Source organism: Channa argus, chromosome 13 (assembly GCF_033026475.1).
Source record: "Channa argus isolate prfri chromosome 13, Channa argus male v1.0, whole genome shotgun sequence".
NCBI lineage: Eukaryota > Metazoa > Chordata > Actinopteri > Anabantiformes > Channidae > Channa > Channa argus.
This window is the reverse complement of record NC_090209.1, coordinates 10352989-10378967: the sequence shown is the minus strand read 5'-3', so window position 1 is coordinate 10378967 and position 25979 is coordinate 10352989. Positions and strand designations below refer to the sequence as shown.

General features: G+C 39.5%; 1 protein-coding gene across 3 annotated transcripts in view; it reads left to right on the top strand.

The window, feature by feature from the left end:
- The first annotated feature begins 839 nt into the window (after positions 1-839).
- Positions 840-25979, top strand: part of LOC137139633 (poly(rC)-binding protein 4-like) — a 36084-nt gene continuing 10944 nt past the window's right edge. For 2 of the 3 annotated variants that reach the window (XM_067527154.1, XM_067527152.1), the window contains exons 1-7: positions 840-1251; positions 14888-15077; positions 15266-15289; positions 17687-17719; positions 19536-19652; positions 22380-22511; positions 25194-25322. In XM_067527154.1, coding sequence (XP_067383255.1) covers positions 14970-15077; positions 15266-15289; positions 17687-17719; positions 19536-19652; positions 22380-22511; positions 25194-25322 — 543 coding nt within the window. In that variant the 5' untranslated portion in view covers positions 840-1251; positions 14888-14969. The remainder of the gene's footprint in view (positions 1252-14887; positions 15078-15265; positions 15290-17686; positions 17720-19535; positions 19653-22379; positions 22512-25193; positions 25323-25979) is intronic. The other variant, XM_067527153.1, reaches the window with a different exon arrangement.

Sequence of the window (25979 nt, the reverse complement as noted above, 5' to 3'; positions counted from 1 at the left end):
AGTTAACAACCACCCCCTTCTTATTATTTTGTTTGAATGAGAGGCACCTGGGAAACAACTGAGGTAATTTATGAAATAGATGGAGATGTCATGTTTAAATTACCAAGACGCCCCCTCCTTTACACAGAAGCAATGGGAGCCCTCTTGATTCATTGTCTTTAAATAAATGGGCCATTTTGTCAAGTGAAAATTCTTCCTAAGCGCATTTGTCCTGGAATTAAAATGATTAATTTACGTCATTCTCTCCTTTTAGTATCATTAGTTTCACGTTCCGCAAAAAGTCACTTTTTGAGGGCAGCTGGACTCTAATGATAATGATCTATTATCCTGACCCCTACAGCAATGCAGACTGCATTAGGTCGTAGAGTAGTAAACGGAAGGATGAATAGATATTTTAAGAAGGCATAAACCAATTTGTGGTGATAAATTGCATTATCAAGATAAATACACAAGATGGCGCTGTATGAAAAAAAGTTAATGATCCAATACTCACCAAAAACTTCAAAGAAAACTATACTTGGTTCAACATTTCTCTAGTGTCTAGTCTAGTGCATTGCATATTATATGTCTTGCCTCTAAACCCTTGACAGTTTGTCAGATCTATGTGCAATCTGGCTTATGGCTCAATGAAGTGTAAATAAAAAGCGACTGCAACATAATAAATGTAATTAGAAATATTTAAAATCTGGCAAAGCTTTCTTTATGATAACACGCTGTGTAATTGGAAAAATATAATACAGCACTTTTTGATTCAGCAAATGTTCCTCTATCATGCAGCGACTGCACACCGCACAGAGGATCAGTGGTTCAGGATGTGTCAATCTGCGGAGCGACGCAGCGAGAGGTGCTCTGCGCTCCCCGTAGAGGTTCTTTAGGGACGGGAAGGATCCCACCACAGCGGCCGAGACAGGGATTCAAACACACTGGCCGCTAGAAACAAACAACCTTGACTAAGGGTTGTTAGTTTGTTTTGTTTTTTACCCAGAGAGCGCTCGGCTCTCTCTCCCGGGCTGCCGCGGTTGATGGTTATCAGGGTGAGCGGGGTGGTCGCCGCCTGCATCTCTCTCTCTGTGTCTCTCCCCTCTTCAGCGCACAAGCGCTCTGCACTCCAGTCTGCTGACGCACCGGGAGGACAGCAAGCATCACACGTTTGTGCCGTTACACTCTATGTGGATACAAATCCCGCTCAACACAGATCCATGGGGCTACTTTAGTGGGAACTGCAGCCTCCGACCTTTTACATGAAATCAGGTATGTGAATTAGATGATCAGTTTTTTGGACTGTAGGCTATGCAACTTCAAGCAGCCCTTAACCAACGGGGGACAGCCTTGATCGCTACCGACTGTCAAATTCAGTGTTTATTACTCACATTATATCAAATTCTCAATGTGGCCTACAAACTCTTCTGTAGAGTCGTCATTGAAGTAAAGCCCTAATCAGGTATTTTAACTATTAAACATTCTGTTTTTTCTAAATAATAACTACAATGTGTGTAATTGGGCGCATTCACGAGTAGCCTAGAGTGCCCTATAGGATGAAATAATTTGCTAGAATCGTGCTTTGGAGTTGAATTCACAGATAACGGTGTTAAATCCAACATATGGCACAAAGTCGCCAGATGAGCAGGGGCCACTGGGAGTCCTTGGAGACAATAGGTCTCTTGTGCGTCGACGGTTTTATGATAATGCAAGTGGACCCCGTTGGCCAGGCCAGTCCTAAACACAAAGATTGTTCTCAACAAGTCCAGTACTGTGGGCGCCTTCTTGGTGCTGAGACAGCGAGTGTGTGTGACAGCACCATTATTCACCAAGATGCGTAATTGCATTAATCTTACACTGGATAGAAAAACTGTCGTGTAGACACACGCAAATCACAACCCAACATTCTCGGCAGATGTTTTTGGCTCAACTTGTTGTTTTAATGAATTTAAGGATCTAGTCACATTTGGTCAACTGTAGTTTAGATGTAGTAGTGTGTATTTGGGGTGATACAGTTTCCACGATATTTTAATTTTTTTCTGCTCAATACAGTTTATAATCATTGAGTACTAGCATTTTTTTTTCATTTAGCACAAAAGGTACTAACAGGCTTGATATCATCGTAGTTAACCATATTGTGGGTTGAAATGGAATGACGCCTTTGACCTCTCCAGTTTTTTACTACTCACATGTTGTGTTTGCTTAGGCCTAAATGTAGTAAATTTAGCACAATGTGATCACATGAAATTTAGGAGACTTGTCATCTGTAATCTGAAACAGTCTGAAGTACAATAGGACAATTAAACCCACCTGAGAACGGACCAGATGATTGATTAAGGAAATCATAGTCTTTGCCTTCTGGTGATGCTCATGAATCTTGTATCTGTACCTCCTGTGAGCATCTGCTGAAATAAATATTAGGGGGAAATGGGACACAGTTAGATAATTGCACTCAGGGTGTGACTGTTAGTGGGATGTACTGTAATATATGGAGTAGAAGAACATAAATCAGATTTACAAATATTTATGTTCCTAAGCCCGTACTATAGATCAATATAAAATTCTGTGTATGTGTGTGGTGAAAGGGTTGTCTGCTTGAGTGCAAATAATACATTTATACTGAAAAAAAGTGGAAAGGGAATAGACCACATGCTGTAGTACAATTTGGCTGATGTGAGAGGCAGGCACACACTCCAGGGGGCACAAAGACAGACCATCATGTATTGCTGACTCTCTGTCCAAATGCAATTCCTTAATGCACTCTGAGAGTCAGAGATCTAATAAGAAGTGGAAGAGCATCTCCAATAATGAAACCCCACCTGCATCTGTGCTGCAGAGTGAGGGCTGGGGCTGAGAGGATTCATAAATAACAGAAGCCAGACCTGACACATGCTGCTCCAACGTCTGGGAACTGCCAATAATCCCTCTCATCTACTAAGACGCTGTTCAGAATGAAGGGGGAGAAAAACAGGCACAATGCTTAGTTTTAGTTTGCAGTCGTCATGCAAATGCAGCCCAGTGCAGCAGCTTCACCCCATTAAATTGTTCTGCAGAGGGACATCATGGATATTCAATCACCTATTACTGACCTGGAGAATACAAGAAGGGCTTTCCTAGATAATGTAGCCATTAACAGCACTCTGGGAGCACTCTTTTCCTCCTGCCCGAACATACAAAATTACATGCAGATGTTTCTTTAATTCTCATAATTCCTAAAGTCATATCAAAATCCAATTAGTCATATACGGTTTCTGTTTTTCATGTAAACCATGTACTGTTCTGTAATAACTTTTAGTGCTTCAGAGTTTCACAGGGCAGTCTCATCATCTGCAACCAAGCATTTATTGTGTTGTTGTCACCGGAGCATTGTTATGATACAAATTAATTTCCTTTCCAATATTTGTGATAAGTCTCCTGTAGCAATTACCCTGCATTTGAGCAATTAACCTGTGCTTGTCACTATCTAATAACTACAGACACTTGAGACTCAACTCTGTACTTTCTTGAGCTGTGTCAGTCAAAATAAGTTTTTGCAAAACGTTCATTATTGTTATGTTGTATCATAAGGTAGGCTATGCTGTACAAGAAAGGTCTGAAAAAGTTTCACATAAATACTTATTGATTTATCATCTGGCAGCTTCTGTGCAAATAAACGAAGTAAAGTTCTTTTTGTTCTGCAATGAAAAGAGTCTTTCTCCTGAAACAAAATGTGACCCTCGCTGCTGTTCTTAAGACTGACCCAGTGGTTGTTTCAGCCGCCGGCTGTTTCTTCTATGAAAAGATAGCACTGTGTTGAGCTCTGAAGACTGACCCATCAGGCCTTGTGACTCTCCTGTTGTGTCTCGCAAAAAGTCCCTTGAGCTTGATTTATTTAGTTTAGAAGTTACCCTGAAAGTGACTCAAGAAATAATAGGCAGATGCTGCGCCACCCCAGTGAGAAAGTGCTGTACTGTACATATATAGCGAATAAGCTAAAAGACTACCTTTGTGACAGTAATCCTCTTTGCTCTTCAGTACACTAAATGGAGGTTTTTCTTTCAATTGGCCATCTGCATCATCAGTGTGTGTGTGTAAGTGTTTTTGTATTGCGACCAAGGGGAGAAGCATTTTACTTCCCCCCCCCCCCCCCCTTCAGCTGCTGAGTGCCTGAAATATTTAACAGGGACTGCACTATTTTTGGGTTTGTGTTCAGTTCGTGGTGAAGCTTACATAATATGTAGCTTCAGCTCAACGTGCCTGAATCTGTTGTATCCCAAACAACACACCTTCAGCTTAGCTAACTTAAGAATACTGCTGCTGTAAACAGTGATTTTGCAGACACATTGTACACCACTTTAAAGTATAGTGTACAGTAAATCTATGGAAGGACTCCTGCCCTATCTGTGCTCTGATTAATTTAATTGCAATTTTTAAAAGTGTTATTTTTTTTGTGCGCGAAGGAAGCCAGCTCAGTCCACTACTTCTCAGGTTACTTGTTTCTCTGAGATATCGATCGACTCTTCTCTCTTCTCTCAAACTGTCCCCATCTCTTCATCTTTCTCTCTCAGTTTGTCTCTCTCTACGGTTCTCCTCTCTCATTTGAGGTGTCAGATTCTCTGACTCATGCCCTGGTGTGGAGGATGGGAGGAAAACAGGGATGAAAGAGAAGAGAGGAAAGTCATTTTGCAGATAGAGAGTGACCTTCATCCAGTAAGAGGGATAGGATAAAAGCTAGAGTTAATACCCTGCCAAAGTGTATTCTCCACTATGCCAAAAAAAAACATTCAGGATGATATATGGTCCTAATAGAAGCTCTCTAAAAATAAGAAGCATGCCATTGTAAGGCAAATGACCAAAACATTCCCATGTTGCGTCCAGAGGAATAAACGCTCTAGAGAAGTCAAACCGTATCATCCAATGAAAACTGCACTGCAGCTAGAGGTTTTCCTAAAGTTACTTTTAAAGATTTATAAGATGCAGAGGATTAAGTCACTGATTTTAGCTTCTTAATTAAATTTGGTGAATTGCTGATTTCATCATACAGCATATATTGTAGTATATAAATACATTTGTTTTCTCTCTATTATAAGTTATAACTGCAATAAGGGCATTTTTCAGTAAAAAAAAAAAGTAATTGAATGATAAAAATTGTCCTTAGTTTAAGGTCTTGCCTGAGAAAAGTTAAGTTAAATGACAAGCGTACAGTATAAGGGACCCCGCCCACTGTCCCCATGCTCACTAAAGTCACATAAATACAGGCTCAGACAGTGTCACTGTGTGTCTGGAACCAGCAGCTGCTTGGGAGACAACAATTGACAGCCCAGAAACACGGTCTTGTGAGGTTCATTATTTGTATGTTTGTGTTGTTTTATCCCTGCCGGTAGGAAGGAACTCAGGTTTACTTAATGAGCAGACAGGATCCTTTGTGAAAACAATGACAGCACTTGATCATTGTATGGTTCTCCCGGGACGGCCATGTTCTTCAATAGTATACGCTCATTAATAACCCCTGAGCCCAAACTAACTTAACACACCTCCTTGACAGTCATAGTATCAAGTTTTAATATCTGATTTATCGGACCCAGAAAGGTGCAGGACAAGCAAAGGACTGGGAAGGCAAGGTATAGTTTATTGAATTTAAGTGTAGTGATGGGACAGGTGGACTGACAGGGTGACAAAAGGTGTGCAGCAGAGGGGACCGAAGGAGCTGGTAGTGTCTTGGACGATCTAAGGAAGAGAGAAAACGCAGGTGACAACTTAAAATTCCAGGATCAACTAGCCCGGCACCCACGAGCACTCCTTGGGGCCATAACCCTCCCAGTCCACTAGGCACTGGATGCCCGGCCCTGCTGGCCCGATTTCAACAATTGCATCGACAGAGAAGGCAGGGGCTGATTTGGTTGATGATGGTGGATCATTTAACACGGGAAGCATGGAATGTGGGGTGAATTCTGAGAGATCTGGGAAGTAGCAGTCTTATTGCCACAGAATTGACCAACTTCGCAATGGGCAATGGGCCGGTGAACCTGGTGGGGCCAGATTTATGTTCTCGACATGGCGGGGGATGTCTGCCTTGGAGAGCCATACTCACTGTCCTATCTGATACTGGCGGGCACAGCTACGGTGTCTGTTAGCAGATCTCTTATATGATTCCAAGGTCCCGATCAGAGCAGCTTGCGTAATCCTCAGGCCCAACTGACAGCACCACACGGATCCCAGTGCCGAAGGAAAAGATGATTCTCTTTCACAGGAGTCACATAGTGGAGGTTGATAACGATACATTACCTGAAAGGGGGTCAACCCCGTAGAGGCTGATGGGTCCCAGGACCCAGAGCCCAGTCTCCAGATCCTGATTTATCCTCTCAGTCTGACCATTGGATTGAGGGGGAAATCCTGAGGAGAAACTGACATCAAGCAGCCTAAAAAACTTTCTCCAAAATTTAGATATAAAATGGGGGCCCCAGTCGGAGACGACATCACGAGATTAACTAGAGTTTCAGCAGTTTCTTTAGCAGATGGAAGTGTAGGGGAATAAATTGGACCATTTTAGAGAATCTGTCAACTACTACTAATTACCGTGTTGCCCTGGGATGGGGAAAGACCGGTAACAAAATCAACGGAAAAGAGGCCTTGGAGTAGAGAGAGGTTGTAGGAGGAAACCGTGGGCCACCAGAAACGCTGGCGCACTACGATGAGTGTAGGGGAAACACCAGTGTGGCAAAAAAGGCCGGAGATATGAAACCAATCAAGCAATTTAAACCAGAGCTGATCAGGTACTAACAGAGGTCCCTCAGGACAAGTTGGGGAATCGGAACATTAGCTTAACTGATAAACGGATGGAAGATGGTAAAATGAAGTCTGGTTCCTCTTGAGCAGAGGTAGAATCAAATACACGGGACAGAGCATCAGCTATGGTGTTCTTGTGACCAGGGCGGTAGGCTAGGTTGAACTGAAGAAAAGGTCCCATCCTTAGAATACTGCCGGGCCCTCTGAGACAGGACAGCCCCCACCTCCACATCTGATACATCAACTTCCACAATAAATTGTTTACTGGGATCAGGGAGAGAGGATAGGACCTGAGGAGAATGCAACATTCAGGTGAGAGAAGGCCCGATCAGCTTCAGGAGACCAAGAAAAGGGTCTCTTACTGGATGTAAGTAGATTGAGAGGTGCGGTGATAGTGCTATAGCTCCTAATAAATCACCTATAGAAATTGACAAACCCATAGAAATGCTGCAGCTGCTTCCAGGACTCGGGAATGGGCCACTCCCTCACAGAGCTCACGTTCCCGGGCTCCATCTCCATGCTCTCTGAGCAGATAATGAACTCCTGAAGGAGACAGAGGACGAGAGAAAGACAAACTTCTCAGCTTTCGCAAAGAGATTGTTTTGATATAACCAGCTTAGAACCTTTTTAACATGTGCAACGTGCTTGGTCTGAGAGGAGAAGATGAGGATATCGTCTAGGTAGACGAAAACAAACTTATTCAGCATGTCTCCCATCACATCATTGACAAAGTTGGTGAATACAGCCTTTGTTAGAACAAAGGACATGACCAGCTATTCCAAGTGATCGGCCGGTGTGTTAAAAGTGGTTGTCCACACTTTCCCCTCCCCCATGCGGACCTGTCTATCTCCATATCCAGAGGTCTAATGTCTGCTAAAGGCTAGTTTATATAAATTTCTCCATGGCTTTGCGCTGGGGGCTGGAGAGAGAATAAAGTCGGCCGCTTGGTGGCATGGTGCCAGATAGGAGGTCAATGGCACAGTCATAAGGGCAGTGAGGAGGAAGAGATGTGGCTTTTACTTTGCAAAAGACTGATTTTAGGTTGTGATAAATCTTGGGAATGGGGAGGAAGGCCCATAGTTGATGATTTTACCTTTCAGCCACAGGGATTGAGATGCACAAGCCAACTGGAGTCGAGAACAAGTGGTTGCTGGGGGGACCAAATGATTTGGAAAGAACATTTTTCGCAGTGGTTTTCCCTTGGGTTCAACACATGGCCGTCAAGAGCACGGATGGTGATGAGTTGGTAATCGTGAGGGGAGGGAGCCGATACAGGTGAGAGGACAGGGAAAAAGAGAAGAACTAAGGCCGGCTGAAACTATGAGGGGAAAAAAAACAAAGGCAACAACAAAGTAACAACTAAAATTTAAACCAACCAAGATACAAAGTAGCAACTAAAAGTGTCGGAAAAGAAAAGATATCAAAGGAATACTTCAGTCTTGCATACTTCAGTCGTCTAATCAATTGTCCAAAATACACTAAATCCACAAGAGCAAAGTTGCGTAAAAACCTCTCACTATGATGACGTGCAGGCAGAGCTCTTCGGGGAGATTTGGGTCCAGCGGCCAGGTGAGAAAAAAAAAACAAATGCTCAAAAAACCAGAGAATAACTTGGAAAGGACAAAATCAGAGCTTAGGGGAAAAAAAGGTAACTTGGATCACAGGGAACCGGAAGAAGATCTGGCAGAGAGGAGCAGGTAACCAGGGCATATAAAGTGGAGGAGAAAGGCGTAGAGAGTTGGTGCTGATTAAACGGAAGGAAGGAGGGACAGAAGGAGATCAGAGCGAAGAGGAAAGATAGCGATGATCACCAGGGCGACACAAGCAGGTTGAGTTTAAGCATCATCATGTTGCAAGAAGTGGAATGACAGTTGGTATAATAGTGAGAAATAATTTACTTTTGTGTGTGAGGAAGAGATTTTGGAATTTTTTACTGAGGTAATTTTGTGACTACACTTTTAGAAACATTTATTGCAGCTTTTCAGCTAATTTGTTTATACAATCTGCAGGAATATCTTTTTAGTTTTAATCTATTTGTAAAATGCTCCAGAATATGTATTAAAAACACAATGTTTCAGGGTAATCTCATCTGTGTCAGGCCAAGTTTAGATGCAGTGTTTGTGGTTAATGCAGTTGCTGCTTGTCTGCTGGGGAGAAGCTGAGCTGGCACCAGGAGCAGCAGGCAGCCCAGGGGTCTGATAACCCTCTCTGGGGCCTTGTGGTTGACAGGCTGGCACGGCTATGCTTTAACACTAGATGAATCTAGGGGCTGATAGGAGAGGACAGTCCCCTCTGTGCTGAGGGCTGACCCCTCCTATTATATGTGACAGAGCTGAGACAGACATGCTGAGAAATGAAACACTGCTCTTTAATTTCAAGCCTCTCCTATTTCACAGCTAAAGCCCTGTCCTCCTGTGGTCTTTCTTTTTTCTCTCTCTTGTCTTGGTGAAGAGAGTGTGGAAGTGCAGCTATGGTGAGGTAATCAATTCATACTCAAATTAAGTGCCTTTAGGTCTCAGTAAGCTTTGTCTTTAGTGTCATACTATAGACCTCCAGGATATATTGCATGTGTAGCCGAGCTAAGGCCCTGAAGACATATTTTCTCTGTGAGATTCTTACTATAGTGATTGGATCATTTTTGCCAAAAACAGGTTAGTTTAGATTATTTAGCTTTAAGAAATTTCTATATTTGTGATATTTTTCCTGCTTTTCTTGGTAGATCCAACTAGATGGGAGTGTGTTATGCCCTGAGCTGAATTTGTTGTCCCACACAGAGGAAGCAGATTGGCTGACTGTTGGATTTTTACCACATATTATATTTCATTTATAAACATTTCTTAAATATTCAATGTAATTGAGAAAATAATAAAGATTATTTTGAACAGTGTTGTTTAGTGTAGCTAAAGCCAGTGGAGGATAAGATATGATTTCTGAAACGTTAGGAGGAGGTTCAAAGTGCGCTTCTATTCTGCACGACTCATAAATCTGTATTACTGACAAATCCCAGCATGCCTTGTGGCAGTGTTGTGGTTAAAGGTAATGCAACTATCTAGCCCTTCTTTGAATATTACAGTCACACAGAATCGAGTTCATTTATTTAATAAGCCTTTGCATAAAGTCATAATCATACTGAAATGTAAATATTCAGAATCATGTGACTATGCAGTCGTAGCTATTACTTCACAACTACTTAGGGCTTCTACACGCAAGTTTGAGTACAGTTTTTTGTTTCAGCTTCATAGACACAAACTCCAAATGTCAGCAAAGATTGTTTACATTTGTGACTGTGTACCTACTGTAACTGCGTGTGGAAGTGGGCAAACATTCTCTGATGGTTTAAGTTTGGAGGAGTAACCAATAGTGAAAAGAAGGCTAGAGGACACTGTTTCTTTCCATCTTTGTGTTTGATGTGATTTTTTTTCTTGTTCTCATTATCTCAGGAGATGATGCTCTCATTATGTCAGCCCATGTACTCAAACATGGCAGAGGTTTCAGTTTGTTCAGCAGCAGATAGTTCTCTCATGATACTTCTCAGCAGATCAAAGCCTCACTCGTGCTTGTGTTTCCACTGGACACATTTCTGTGTGTGAACTGTTGTGTCCTTTCATCCCATCAGCTGTGCATGGCTTTCTTTTGGTGCACACAGACCTGTGATTGTGGTTGTCTGTATATGTGTGAGGAGGGTTGTAGCAGCACGTGTGTGAGTGCTCTGGCACCTCTTGCCCTGAGCCTACGCGTGTACACACGTTGACACCCTTGCACCTCCAGCACTATATGTGCGTACGCTGAGGACACCTTATCCTCCCTGCCTCTGTATGTTTATTGAGCAGACATTCAATATGCGTGGCCCCCTGTATGTACTGTATGGTGAGGGGAACCCTGTTGCCATCTTTCACCATGGAGACCTGGTATGTCCACATTCCTTCTTCATTTCCTCTAAGCCAGCCTGGAGCCATCTGTTTGTTGTATGAGGGACATGGTTGCCTCTCAGAACAGGTGTGCAGTCCTGTAGACTAGCGGATTGACAATATCCTTTTCATCTTGACATTGTCTCTGGAGTCGATGCTTTTAAAAACATTGAAAAACATATAGTTGGCAGCTGTCAAGGGATGTGTTCTACTTGGTTTTGTCCATTATATCTTTATGTATGCTTCACGAAAAAAGAACAAAAAAGAAAAATCTGTAGTCATTATATATATATTAAAGAATATTATTATTGGTATTATTACATCTTTTGGTAATTTAAAATACAGTATGCGATTAAAGTTAGTGCTAGCATGAGCTTTGAAATCAATCCACTCCACTCTACTCCACTCCGCCCAGCCCTCGCTCTCCCTGCTCTGCAGTGCTCTCCTACAATCTGCTATAATTTGCAGTGCTCTGCCAGTGCAGACAGAGATAGTGTGAGAAAGCTGAAAACCTTAATAATAAAAAAAAAATACATTTCATTCTCTAATTAGTTAAAATGCCAACCTTGCTCAAATAGCTTAGATGCTAATATCTGTTCACTTCTACTAGCGCTGCTCAGTCATGTTTTTATATGACATATAAAAAGTTACATTATATAACTTTAAGTGGGTCTTATATTGCATTTATAGGTTTTACCTAATTTTTATCTATAAATATAACAATATTCTTGTAAGAAACCTTAATACCCCATGTTTACTATAGTCCACTAGTAATACAAATTCAAAATATGCAATAATATTAAATCCACCAACACCATATGCTAAATAATATATGATAACATACAGATCATCAAAATGTATGAAATGTTGAAGCAATCAATCCAGTACTGTTTTAGATATTTCAGTAAAAGCCTTAGATGTTAATTTATTGTAAATGTATTTAGCAAATTCAACAAATGGATGTTGTTAGGAAGTCTAAACATGCTTTCTTTGTGAGCTGCTTGAATCGAGCATGCTAAGGGATCAGTTAGTAATCTTCAAACAAATATGGATTTGATTATATAATTTATAATATATATAATAATCTATATATTATATAATCTATATAATATAGATTTGTGTAGTTGGGGGGTTTTGATTCACCAGGGTGATTACATACTTGGCCAAAGAGTTGTGGCACATTGGACTTCATGGTAGCAATGTTACAATGTTGTGTGATCCTCTATCCTTCCTTTGATGAAAGCAGTGTCACCATAACCAATAGAAATGATGTGCCAAAAGTCCAAGAGTTAACCCCAGTTGAAATAATAAAACAAAATAATCATTTGTTGCTGTTTTAAGCTGATAATAGCCTCAAGACATATGGCGCTTGGCATGACCCTTTGGCATGACCATTTTGTAAGTCATTTTGTCACAAAGTCATGCTTTATTTTGTTTAAAGCTGAATAAAGACAATCATGCAGATTCATTCCAGTATCCATGCTGAGCTTGATCAGACAAAAGCAGGACCAAGGTTACACAGTGACTGAGGAGCAGGACAGTAGATGGGCTCTCTGCCTGTCTTCTGCTCTAACTGTATTTTGGCAGCCTGGTGCTGCAGTCTGCACTTTGCTAATTCACTGTTCTGAGTCTAATTTAGAACAGAGGAGCTCTGTTTGTCCTGGAATGCTGCTGCTTGGGATTCTGGAAACAAGGAGTTCAGAGGCTCTCCGCCCTCTCACAGACACAGAGCACATGCCTTGTTATCAACCCACAGAGTAGCACATAATGATCCCTCCAACCATTAACTCTTAATGCAATCAAATGCTAAGACTTTAGCCATGCCCTTCAGTGCTACACATAATGAAGTTAGCCCACGGGTTGCACAAATGTGCTCCAGCCTAACACATGTGCTCAGGATGCATCGATCAAGCTTAAAGTCATGATTACATGGCCTTATATCTGTAGCTGACAGGAAGTAAAATGTTTTTTCTTATGTTCAGTCAATCCCCTGGGCTTTGTTTGATCTTTATGGAAATTGTATGGAGATGAGCTTCTAACTGATAGTTTTGTAAGTCAATCTAATGAGCATCTCCTTCTACAAAAGTAGAAGAAGGTTGATTTGATACAATCTAATCCAGCGAAAATGACACTCTGCTCCAATTAATACCACTTTTAGGTGGGCTTACATGCCAGACAGTGCCACAGCCATGAAGAGAATACAAAACATGTCCTGGCAGTTGAGCTCTGTGATATCTTAAGAAAGATGTATGTGAACACATGAGTGGGTCATTGCAAACAACCAATGCATAAATAAATCAGGAAAGCAGTGATGCTATGCCTAAGCAAAAGCAATAAACCTGCCTAGAACAAGTCTCTCATGAATTGGACCTCATCTAAAATAAATCCCATTAATTAAATATCATCTCCACCAATACTTATCTCACTCAATCTTTAACAAGAAGATTAATATAGATATAAATAAACAACAAGAAAAAAGAAAATGTCATGCAGAGTCTGTAGCACTGCAGCTTAAAGTGGCACTGTAGGTTGGTTGGAATGCACTTGGCAGACAAAGAAAAGCGTCCTTGATGAGTCAAAGAGAGAAGAATAATTTGTTAAAAACAGTACGCAACAATAAAGGAATCCACTGTTAGGAGGGTTTTTCTTACAAAATTGAAATTTTTAAGTACTGACTGTATACATACAGTTCTGATATTGTACTTTGGTCTGAACAACAATACAATAACAATATAACTCATATTACAGCCGGTATAAGGTGGGGGTAATTTAATTAATGTATCTATTACTGGATACATTAGTCCTTAATAGTCTATTCTAATTTATTTCTTGATTATATTTTTGTAAAATACCTAAGTGTGGAAAGTACGTAAACCTGTAAATGTATGGACAAAAAGAATAACAAAATAGGGGCACTTAGGTTCTTTTTGAGTTGGAAAAATAAATAAATGCATTGGATTAAAAAGTAGAGTATTTTACCTTTAAATGCACTAAAGTAGATGAATAACATGGCTTAAAATAAAAATAATGAAGTACAGTCCAGATACAACAAAGCTGAACTTAACTACAGTAATAGAGCCATTTACTTAAATTGCTTTTACAATTGCATTTGAAAACATTCTGCTCAACATGTACATGTATTATTTTTTTTTTTATTACCTCCCCTGTTCCCATTGAAAAAAGGAAGAAAATTCAAGTTAAGAGAAGATATTAATGAGTCCATGAACGAAATGTACTTGTCTTGTTGAGACAGTGAACAGGTGACCCCGTACATTAATCATTATACCATACACCATATACCGGATATGCACATATGGTACTGTAGCTGCTGGCACATCATCATTCTGGGATAAGTACATACTTTGTATGTCTAGCTTGTGTGTAAATTCTGCTAAACTTCCTGAAACAGAATGTTTTTATCTCCGGATGACTGTGATGGAGCAGATAAAACCAGGTCCTTTCAGAAAGTCCCAAAATGTTCAATTTTATGAAAGCTGTTTCGATTGAATTTGATTAAATTTGGATGAATCTCATGCCATGCTCATCTGTAAGGATTTTTTTTCATAAATCACTAATCTTACTATGTGAGAAGCTGCTTTCCAGTGAATAAAGACATAGACAGCACGCTAGTCATCGATGGCCAGCCACAATCTCTTGGAACCCCAAAGCTCTGATGAGATGCCACACTGCTGACACTGCTGGTGCTTATGGTCAATATCATGCACACACAGTGGTCTTCATTATGGCTTTGTTATGAATAACTATCAATATTACATGGACTCAAACTAATAAAGTTCCTCACAGAGATGTGTGATTAGAATGTGCTGCCTGAAGACCGTCAGTGTTCTAAATCTGTTTGATTACAGCTATGATTTGTCCTTTGCTCATCTAAATCTCCTTTGATCTCTGCAAATGATCATTCAGTCAACAATGCAGTGACTTACAGTACAAGCACACAGCTTCAGTGAAATGAACAAGAGCCATAGTTTTCAGTAATGGCACATTATAGTAAGCAAATAATGATACCGAATTTCTTGTCAAGGATGTTTAATATGTGTGTTAACCATTAGCAACATCTTTTGTGCAGTCAAGAGATGTTTGAGCAAATATATACAAATATATACCGTTATATACTGATTCACACAGTTATTTGGTAGAATTGTTGCATTGTTCAAAGCATTTTCTGTTGAAACACGTAACACTTAACCTTACGTCATTATTTTGTTCTCTCTCAGAGCAGCACTGAAAGACTGCGGAGAGCCAGAGAACAAGCGCTGGCCTTCGTTTGAGTGTGTGACCAGCGAATGAGCCTTGTTCATGCGTCTCCCTGCATACCACTCCCATATAACTATGAACTGTGAGCAGGACTTTGGGGACGGGGGCTTGGGAGTGACCCTCACACTACGACTGCTCATGCACGGAAAGGTACAAACCTTCTGATTACATTGTTTACATGTAAATGCAGACCTTTTTTGAGCATATATCTGACTGCCTTTTGAAGTTTACACCAAATACATAGAATTTAACACAAATCTAATGTTAGGATTGTTAAATGTTGAGGATTATATGTTTTAAATTTTTTAAATGATTGCATTTCTCTTTGTCTAATATAGGAGGTTGGCAGCATCATAGGAAAGGTGAGAATACTCAACATTACTATTTTTTTTATCCTGAACAAATTACTTCACATATAAACTATTCATCTTAAATTATATTACCTTATCAGATAAGGTATATGCTTGGAAATGCTGTGCCTGCATTTTATAGTATGTACTCTTATTGACTTTACGTCAGAAGCTGTTATTTCATTGTTTTAAGCCAAATACCATACTGTGCAAAAGACATGGGCCAAATAGAGAAGTGATAATCCAACTGTCCAAAATATGAAAAGAAGTTCCTCAGAGTTTCTCTTTTGAGAGACCAGAAGAAGTCCACCATGACCATCAGCATCTGGCTTTTTTATCTAGATGCCAAGTTGATCTTTCCACATTCTGAAGAAGCTTATTCACAAATGACCTTTGTAGAAGTACTATATAGCAGCTAAGAAGCCGCAGGGCAAAAAGGCTGAGATATGCAAAAGCTCACAAAGATTCGAGTGAAAATCAGTGGAAAAAATATTATGGAGTGATGAATCATAGTTTAATATGTTTGGGTCCAGAAAAGTTGACAATATGCAAGAAATTGGAAGTAGAAGAATAAGTGCAGCCTTCGGAAAAACATGGTGGAGAGTCTGTCAGTGTTTGGGGCTGCATTTCTGCCAGTAGTGTTATTGTCCGAATTGATGGGATCACGAATGCTGCCATTCCTCATGGAAAGAATCTGATCGGAAACAGTTCCCAAGCACTGCAGTGAAATTACATATTTAAAAAATGCTGATAAAATAACTGAGAGTGATGGACTCTGACCTTGTATAAGTTTAAATATCATTGGCATAGGCAGTATGGAATACCCTGGACAGGGAAATAGTTAAAGACAGTCTAAGTTTAAAAAAGAACTCTGGGAAGGGCTGCAAGAAATCTGATACTTATATGAGAAGATCACTTAGGAAAACATCAAGACAGTCACCCCCCAAAAACATTTTAAGACATGCGATCTAAGTGCAAAGGAGGACCTCAATAAATACTGACTTTTGTGTAAAGTATTTGTTTTGTACTGAAAGATTTGTTTCCTATATTGTGTAAATACCTCCTGTATTCATTGGTTATATCTTAATATTGACCTAAAATACATATAGATTGTCATTGCAACCTTGCCTAAACAGCCAACCTTATTTATGCCTTTTATGTGGTTTCATAATGAGCCTTTACAGAATAATTTTCCTCTCTGTCTTGATTATGTTTTCTAAACGTAACAGAACACAAAGCCCTCTAACAAACAATTGTTCTGAAAATCCCAGCCCTAAATGCAACAGCCATATACCAACCCTCTTAAGACCTCACCGCTGTATTCACCAAGTACAATGCAACACAATAATCCATCAAACAAAAGCATCAGAGCATCGCCTGCAACCCTCTTGTTGAAACTGAGCTCCGAAGACATATTACTGTTGGCCCCTTTGTGGGTACTTTTAGTGTCTGTTAGGAAGGGCTTGGCTGTAGCTCCTGCTATCAAACCCCCTAATACAACTTCTACAAAAGACATCAATAGAAGGATTGAAACAGAATATATATATATATATATATATATATATATATATATATATATATATATATATATATATATATATATATATATATATATATATATATATATATAATAAAATGAATGCAGACAATAAAAAGTCCTGAAAAAAAGACATCAGTACATTCTGCAGTGTGTTACAGAAATCAAAATAAGTAGGAAATAGAGAAGGACAAGAAAGAGAGACATGAGTTTGGCTCACAATGTGGGGCTTGATCTACAATAGCTGCACTAATAACTTGCCACTCCACCTTCCAAGCCTTTTCCCCCTCCTTTCACAAACCTCTCATTTCTTTGTCATCAGTAGAAGACAGACACCAGAGTCACATGAACCACAAACAATAACTTTTCCTCCAATCTAATAAATAACAGTGTAGCCCAGGCTGTGAGATGATACTGTTTTTGTAAGGTAGGTAGTCGTCAGTGGGCCCATGGAGGTGTGAACAGAGGTGTGACAGCTTTGCTCTTCTGTACCAGAAGAGAATCTGGTAGAGAAGAAGAGGAAATCAAAAAACCAGCAGAGGATGTGCTGCAGTGTGACACAAGTCTGACAAATTGTTCATGTCCCTGGCAGGAGGTCTTCACACACACTGAATATACAGCTATTACTGCAGGTGCATGTCCTTTTCAGATGTATTTGATATCTTTTTTATGAAACCAATGCAGAGGACGCTACCATGATACATTGGAGACTGAAACTCTATCTGAATTTATTTCTGCTAAATTCCACTCAGAGTTGTGTGGTTTAAAATAGCATGTTTCACTTAGAGGTCGTGTGATGCGCACATAATTTCTTTTAGAAACAAAGTGCATTTGAATCCATTTAAAACTTTCCTTCATCTTCTTTTTTTCAGAAAGGAGAGACTGTGAAACGAATACGAGAAGAGGTACAATACAGGCTTTTAAATTCACAGATTCCCAGTTTTTTCATCAGCAGGGCATTCACTTTCATGTTTGTACTGTTTACTTAGCAAGTCATTAGATTTACTGTTGATTATATGCGTGTATGATGGTTTCTGAGTCACTAACTGTGAGTGTGTAAATGTTTGTGTGTCAGCATGCCATACAGCTATAGTAATCACCCTTTGTTTCTGGTTTCTAATACCTGGTCCCTTTTATTTTCTAAAATTCTCCATCCGTCGCCATAAATCCAGTGGGTTCATCTCAGGAGAAAAAAATAATTCAATCTCAGAAAGTCCTTTAACACTGGTCAAGCTTTCTGGCAGTTGTGTGTATTAATAATAAAGTTCTCTGCCTGTTTGGGAACACAGAACAGGTCCATTGTCCGAATTGCCTTTTGGGCAATAATGGCTTCTTTTCAATTTAAATCCACTCTCTCCATCATTCACTACCCTTCTTCTAGCTCTTCTCTCACCAAATCCTCTTTCTCTTTCTTTTCCTGCTTACAACCGCTTCCATTTTCTCTGTCTCTCCTGCATTCTCTCTTTAGAAATCTCAAGGGTGCAGCTAAACTAATGCCGCTTGGTTACCTCTTTGTATTAAAAGTAATTAGGCCAACACTGTTGCTGCAACGTTGAGTGTTTCACTGGCTGCTAAGGTTTTATGTTGTACTTTATGAGGCAGAAGAACAAACAGGTGAATATTGAGGTCATGAGACATTACAGCCCAGTAGAGCTTCTGGATCAACTGTTCACCTATGGTAGTCGTCCATCCATTCAGCTAGCCAGACAGTTTGGGTCTTTGTTACTTACAAACTCTATGAGCCTTTTCCTGTCTGTATCTCCCCAGGCCTTACAGCCACTGTGCAAGCATGACTCACTGGAGTGACTGGAGAAAATGGCCCAGAGGTCAAAGTACTGTCAAGTTTCTGCTCATGTGACTTTAACTCAGATAAATACAAAGACACACAATGGAAGGAACATATATAGGGCGGGGGATTTATTGTAGGAGGACAGTTCCCTGAGGAAAAACTATTAGATTGTCAGTAACGATTCTCAGTCATCCATTAGGGGTTTTCAGGAAGTTGACTCATTGCAACTAGACTTCTTTCTGGTTATTACTACTTAACAAGAAGTCCATATGCAATAACTCAACTTCCAGACTTATAAGGCATCAGTTGAGATCCTGAAATATGCTGCATAGTTTTCAGTTTCATCAGTTCCACCTCATACTGTAGGTGTGCTATGCTCTGTACCGTACGTCTGTGGCCACTGTATGTCTCTGGGAAACTCACCACAAGAGGAATTGTTTGAAATTTTGATTCGTATGTGTGCTGTCTTGTTGGCTGTTAAGTACCAACTTCATGTCTGAATGCTGACTTTGAAGCTACAGTTAGCAGGTTGGTTTACTATAAAGAGTAGAAGCAGAGAGAAAGAAGAAGCCACTAACCACAGCCACTATAATAGCCCACAGCAAACTGCCTGGAAAACTACATTTTGTCAGATTAACTTTTTCCAGTGGGTAAAGTTAGCATGTTAGAATATACATTTATATTTGTACCTTGCATAAAAGCTGAAAATAAGTGGTAACAGCTAATCTGACTCTGTCTGAAGGCCTCAGCTTAGCTACAGTAGCTGTTTCCACCTGTCTTTATTATAACCTGCTTCATAGATCACAGATGCTGTAGAAGGTAGCAGATAGGAGATAACTTTTAGCAAGAAAGCAAATAAACATGTTCCCAAAATGTCTGACTACCCCTTTAACGTTGACTGCCAGGTGACCTTGTGACCTGTGTTCCCACAGAGCAGTGCTCGGGTCAACATCTCAGAGGGCTCCTGTCCAGAGAGAATCATTACTATCACCGGCTCCACAGACTGTGTCTTCAGAGCTTTCACCATGATCACATACAAACTGGAGGAGGTAACTAATTGAAATGCAAGATAATCACTGCCCATCACATTCTGAAATCAACTCATGTTGTTATGTCCCAAAAGGAAGCAATCATAATGATTAAGCTCTAACCCAGAATAAGGGGAGTGTTTAAGAATTATGTTGTGTCTTTAAAAGTTTCATACAAGGGGAAAACACTGAGGATAGGGGAAAACAAAATTGTTTTTGTTTTTGATTTTGTTGAAACCTTTTGGAATTATGCATGGAGCCTAATATTTAGTTTTTTAAGGATGGAAAAAGTGCAAACAAGTTCATGTGGTGAGATGTAGAGGAATTTTTTGGATGAATGGACACAAAGACATTTAGATTCCTGTAAGTTGAATTCATGGAATTCATGAATTCATGGAATTCAACTTACTGTTGTGCAGTAAGTTGATTATATTTATAATTTTTGTTGCCCTGTTTCCAATAAATGCCTTCATACTTTTACGAAACCAATCAATAGAAGTGTAAATGATTTTATACCTGGTGATGAGTACAGTGGTTAGTTTATGAGTTACAAATGATAGCTTCTATGTGCTGGTAATGCCCATACTGACTGTCCGTCATGGTCCTAAGTCGGATTTTGACTCACCGCAGATGATAGCTGGAAAACAGGTGCTCCTTCAGTAGCCTTCAGTAAACATACGCTGGCTGGGAGCACAGTGCAGTATTCATTAAAGATCTTTCACATTCACCTCTTTTCAACCCTGAAACTCCTGAGTTTCCATGGCAACATGTTGGCTGACCCACCATGACATGCTTTCACCATAGTTGAGTTATTGTATGACTAACACCCTTAATTAAAAAAAAAAAGCAATAATCGTGTTCTTGTCATTGAGTATTAGACTCTGCATTTCCTCTTGTCTCAATAGTTTGTGAATACACAGCAGCCCAGACTACCTTAGTTCTTTCATTTGTCAGTAGATCACTTGTGTGTGTTTTGTGGTTGACTTTTTCCCAAACCGTGTTAATGCAAATACAATGCTCTGAGAATCTAAAAAGTGCTCTGATAACACAAGACAAGCACTACAGTATCATGCATGTTGCTTGTTTCCAGGTGTCGAGGCTCAGTATGCATAAAAGCCACATAATCTTTCCAAAATAATGTTGGGGTCCTTTTTTTTACAGCAACACAATATGCTTTCCGGATTTAAGCTTAGCAACTCTTTGTGAGACCAGAGCTTGTGTAACCGCTGTCTTATTTCTACCAATTTGCTTTGAGAGTCTCTTTTTGCTGGGATTGAACAGGAAAGCATGGGAACATTCACAGTTGTTAAGATATGGCTTATATTTTTAGATCAAATCAAGAAATTGATGCCCAGAGACTTGTGATTGTGCAGACAAGCTGCGTGTTCTTCTCCTAATGAGACAAGACGTCAGAGAGCCTCACTAAATATAGACACGGAACAGAAAGGCACGAGAGCCACATCAGAATGAGCTTTTCAAATTTAAAGTTCACAGTTATTGAGATATTATGCAGTTCCCTTCATAAGTTTAATCCATCCATGTTGTCCCCTCCTGAGTCAATCGTTGCTATTTTTATTGCCTAACTGGCCTCAACACAAACTATTCAAAAACAAGCAGCGTGCCTTTGAATTCTGTCACATATTTGTTGGGTTGAACTTTGTGGAAAGAGAGAGACAGCGCAGCATATTTACATTTCAAAGGTTCACAGAGATGCACTGTTCATTAATTAAATGCTCAATCTTCACCTACAGCAGAGCAGATGGGTGTTTACTACCTGCACTGTAACAACACTCTTCAAATCAGTGAGGTTCCGGAATTAACTCCTTTAGAAACTCACAAATACCTCCAACAGTTACACTAGTTTTAATGTTAAATAAGTGTGTCTCATAATCTAAGTAAAAAATCGTATTTCCTTGCATGGCAAAAGAAAAAGGGTCAAACAAATAAAATGTAAATCCTTCAGACAACGCAACTTAAAACAAGAGAAGATTTTCGCATATAAATTCACTGATTCAGTTCTTTTCAAAAGATCTGTGGAAGAAGAAATCCCAAGGTGACCGGTGTCAGCATGCTGGCAGCAGGAAGGACATGCGGACAGTGTGTGTGGGCTTAGTTTTATGCTGCAGAGCTCAAAGCTCAAAGAACAATTTGCTCACCTGCTGTATTGCAATTAGTGTTTCCCCTTTTATACAGAATTCATACAATCACATAATGATTAAACAGACTCGTTGCTGGCCAGGCTTCTGTGGACTTCTCTTCCTGCTTCAAGTTACAGATGCAGATGTTAATTAGGTGGAAATGCTGGGTTGCTCTTTGTTCTCTCTTTGCTCGACCTGTCACTTGGATCCTACTAGGTGTTTGTTGAATTTCCGTTGATGCAGTAGCTGAGCTTGGCTGTTATTGGTTCAGATAAAATTATGAATATATATGCTAATAAGCTGTGAAATGTTGACAGGGCATCATTAGGGAGATTTAAATTCCTCTCCTTTTTTGCTATTTGATTTCCAATGTTCAGAAAATTCAGCTAACTTACTTAATGAGCAAGGACTTGATTAAACGGAAACTGAAAGGGTGTTATAATTTATGTTAATCTCATAGCAATGAGCGTGATTCTATCCTAACTGTTGGAGTTAACATCCTCCAGTGATTTATCTCTCCCTCCATTTCCAACCTGACCCCTGCTACCTGATTGTTTTTCTCTGGGGCACACTCTCACCACATTTTTTTTCTTTCTGTGTCTTCCTCCAGGACCTGACTGCACTGGTGGCCAATGGCACCATTAGCTCCAAGCCACCAGTCACCCTGCGGCTGGTCATCCCTGCAAGCCAGTGTGGCTCTCTCATCGGGAAGGGAGGGGCCAAGATAAAGGAGATCAGAGAAGTGAGCAGCCAGAGCACATATCTACTCCACCCTCTACACAGGCTGATTTAACACTGAAATATAAATTATTTCATATTTCAATTATTTCATAAAATATTTCATATTCGCAGTTCAGGTGTTTTGTCCTGCTACATAACTGCTACCATAAGTATGTGGTCTTATGCAGATGCACTGCAATCACAGTTATATTGTGTTACAGGAAAAGGCTGGAGATATTGTAATCTAGTTTATCTATCGGTTCATCTATACATTTGTCACTTATACCAAAATTTAAAGACTAAAGATACAGTTTGTGAAGAAGCAGAATTTACAGAAAAAAGATGCATACATCTACTGTATTTCCATGCCTGAGTCTAAAATCATCACTGTCATATAATGAAAAATTACAAGTCTTGTCATGATTAATAACCTGCTGCCTAATGTATAAAACAAGCAAGATCCTAATTATGAGGCGACTGTTGAGTACAACACCAGAATTTGCTCCCTCAGCCTTTTCTATACCAAATAACACGAGATGAAACTGTAACTGACGAGGTGGTTAAAGTCAAGTCAAAATCAGTGAATATGTTGTCATTATGTGCCGCTTATTTTTAGTATTTATTCTTTCTTTTGTTATTTTTTTCATTAGCTTTTATGTTCTAGTTTAAAAAAGTTAATATGAAATTTATTAATTTAGTTATAAATTTCATATTAACTTTTATTATGAATTGATCGATGTTCAAATGATTATGAATATTTATGCAATATTAAGTCATGCTTTTAATGGCGATGATGTTATGCTTTTTGTGGTCCTTTTTATGATACTGTAGGCTCCTGCCCAGAGACAGCAGATAAACTATAGCTCAGCAGCTAATTCTGGAGCAGTCTAAGACCGCATTGTCCATGACAAATAAATGGAAAAATAAAAATAAAAATGCTAGCAGCTTTCTGAGGCTGTACTTCACCACAGTGGTATCTGAGCGAAATGCTAATGTGTTTAGCAGGTGTAATGTTTACCATATTCACCATCTTGGTCTTTATCCTCAATTCCACTTCCAGACCCCTCAGATGTGCCAATAAATCAATGCTTCATTATACGCAGCCAGACTTTTAAAATCTGGAGGCTATTAAGGATGTTCCACTGTTGGCCCTAAACTGTAGAATATTTCACTGAAATCTTTTGGATCCATCTATTTGCTTTAGTTGTTAAATAGCGATTACAGTAGCCAATCTGTTTCCAATCTGTTTTTACTGTTCATTTATTCTCTGTACAATGTTGTTGTGTTTTTAAATTTTTTACATTTTGAAATTATTTGTATTGCTTCCCCTCACAAAAGTCAGTTTATATTTTCCATCCATCTCTAAATGACTTTGATGAACATTTACATATTTCTTATTGTGAAAACTTTGACTTGACTTCCTTTAGAGTGTTAGCATGCTAACATATGCTAATTAGTCCTAATCACAATGTTGACCTACAGCTGGGGCTTATGGGAATGTTATTAATTTTGGTACTCTGCAGTTGAAGTAATAAATGTGACTTGCTGGTGGTAGTAGGTTAAAAAAATACCAAGATCAGCAGTGAGATTTAAATTGATCTTATGGAGAACATGAATGTTTCTATCAAATGTTGTGGCAATGTGTGCAGCAGATGCAGAGACATTTCAGGCAACATTTGAATGGTTCACCTGCTTAGTGCAGCTAAAGGAAAAACCTGTGAAATCATTAAGTCATTACTATTCATCCTTTAGCAAATATATCTGTAACAAATGTTCAGAATTTTTTCAGAACTTGGACCTGCGGAGACAAAGTCAGAGGATTACCTAAGTTAGTAGGATAGGAATCATCCTTTAAATCCTTGAATACTTGCTTTATTAGCATGACTAAGCTTTCCAAGATCACAAGACATTTGAAATTGTATGTAGAAATGTGCAAACTTGTTAGTTGCAGCAGATGTCATGTATCTGCACTTAGGCTTAATTGAATTTAGACCATTAAGTCGGGAAATTATTGAGACAATGCAGATCGATCATTTAAAACAACATTCAGTATGACTCAGCAGCGGCAGCTTTAAAAAGGAAAAACGCCTGACTCCATTTAGGCCCAGCTGAAACATTGGGATTAAACTTATCAGATCTATTGCCAGAGACACCTGACTCTGTAACTTTAGCCCTGTACCACTCTAGAAATAGTGTCTCTCGTTTTAGTCTTTACCTTTACCAGCAATGACATCCAGTTTATTTTCTGTGGTTATATGGATTTAGGTATGTTGTTTTTATTCCAAATTTGTCTGAGTTTCAGAATGTGTTTGTTTCAAATAGCCACAGGATACATGCTCAATTGCAGAAGCATTTTGAGAATTTTGTGGTTCAACAGTGGCCTCCAGAAATCCTACAGTCTGAAAGAGACATCAGCAGATAAATCATGAGAAGTTTCACTCCTTGCCTGCAGACATGCTAATTTGGTGTCAGCTATAATTAAGACAATGTTAGTATTGTGGGTGACTTTTCATTAATCTCTCACCTGACAGGGCTTGATGTTAAAAATACTACGCACCTGGTCTTCTTTGAAATAAGTAGAAAAAATATAAGGTCAGCAAAGCCCGCAGTGAGGCATGGAAAGAAGCCGTGGCACTGTAATCATGACTTGTCTTATCTCCAGAATCAAACTAATCTTTTTTTTTTAAACCCCTATCATTTGTAGAGCACCGGAGCTCAGATACAGGTGGCAGGGGATTTGCTGCCCAACTCCACTGAGCGAGGGGTGACGATATCTGGGAATCAGGACTCAGTAATCCAGTGTGTCAAGCTCATCTGCACAGTAATCCTAGAGGTAGGAAGCATACTGTTCCTCTATTTATTCCACATGTAGCTGACAATTTCTCAGAGCTCAGCTGCTGCAGCTATGTGCATGAAATAATTGCTGTTGACATGCATGTTTTCCTTTTTCTAGCACGCAATAATTGTCTATTCAACTGTAGCAATTAATGCATTTTTAGTACAGTAGGTGAGTAATGCAGTTCTATCTATAGTAGTGTTGCTTAATAGTTGACTAAATCTAGGGATCATTCAGAAGGATTACACACAAAATACAAAAAAGTGGTGCAATTTCTTTATTATTTGGACGTGCTGTAATCCACAGGGTAAGTTATCTGATGCAGTCAAAAGGTGTAGCTCTCATGTCGGAGCTCAGTATTGTTGGAGAGGACACTAAGATGCTAACAAAAACCAAATTTGCCTGCAGCAAAATCTGTCCACCTTTAGACAACTGCTCTCTTGAGAAAATCGAGGAAGAGATGTGGAAAAAAACAACCCCAAGCACAGTTTCTCCCTGTGTGTTCATGGAAGAGCACAAGTCCTTTTTGTTTTAGCAATGCAGCTGGACCTGACTGACTAATTGCTAGTTTGATCCAGTTTTCCAGGGCTTTCTTCAAAGGCTTGCAAGTTTCATTAGGATTCTGTACTAGCGACTTCTTGCTTTTGGCTCCAA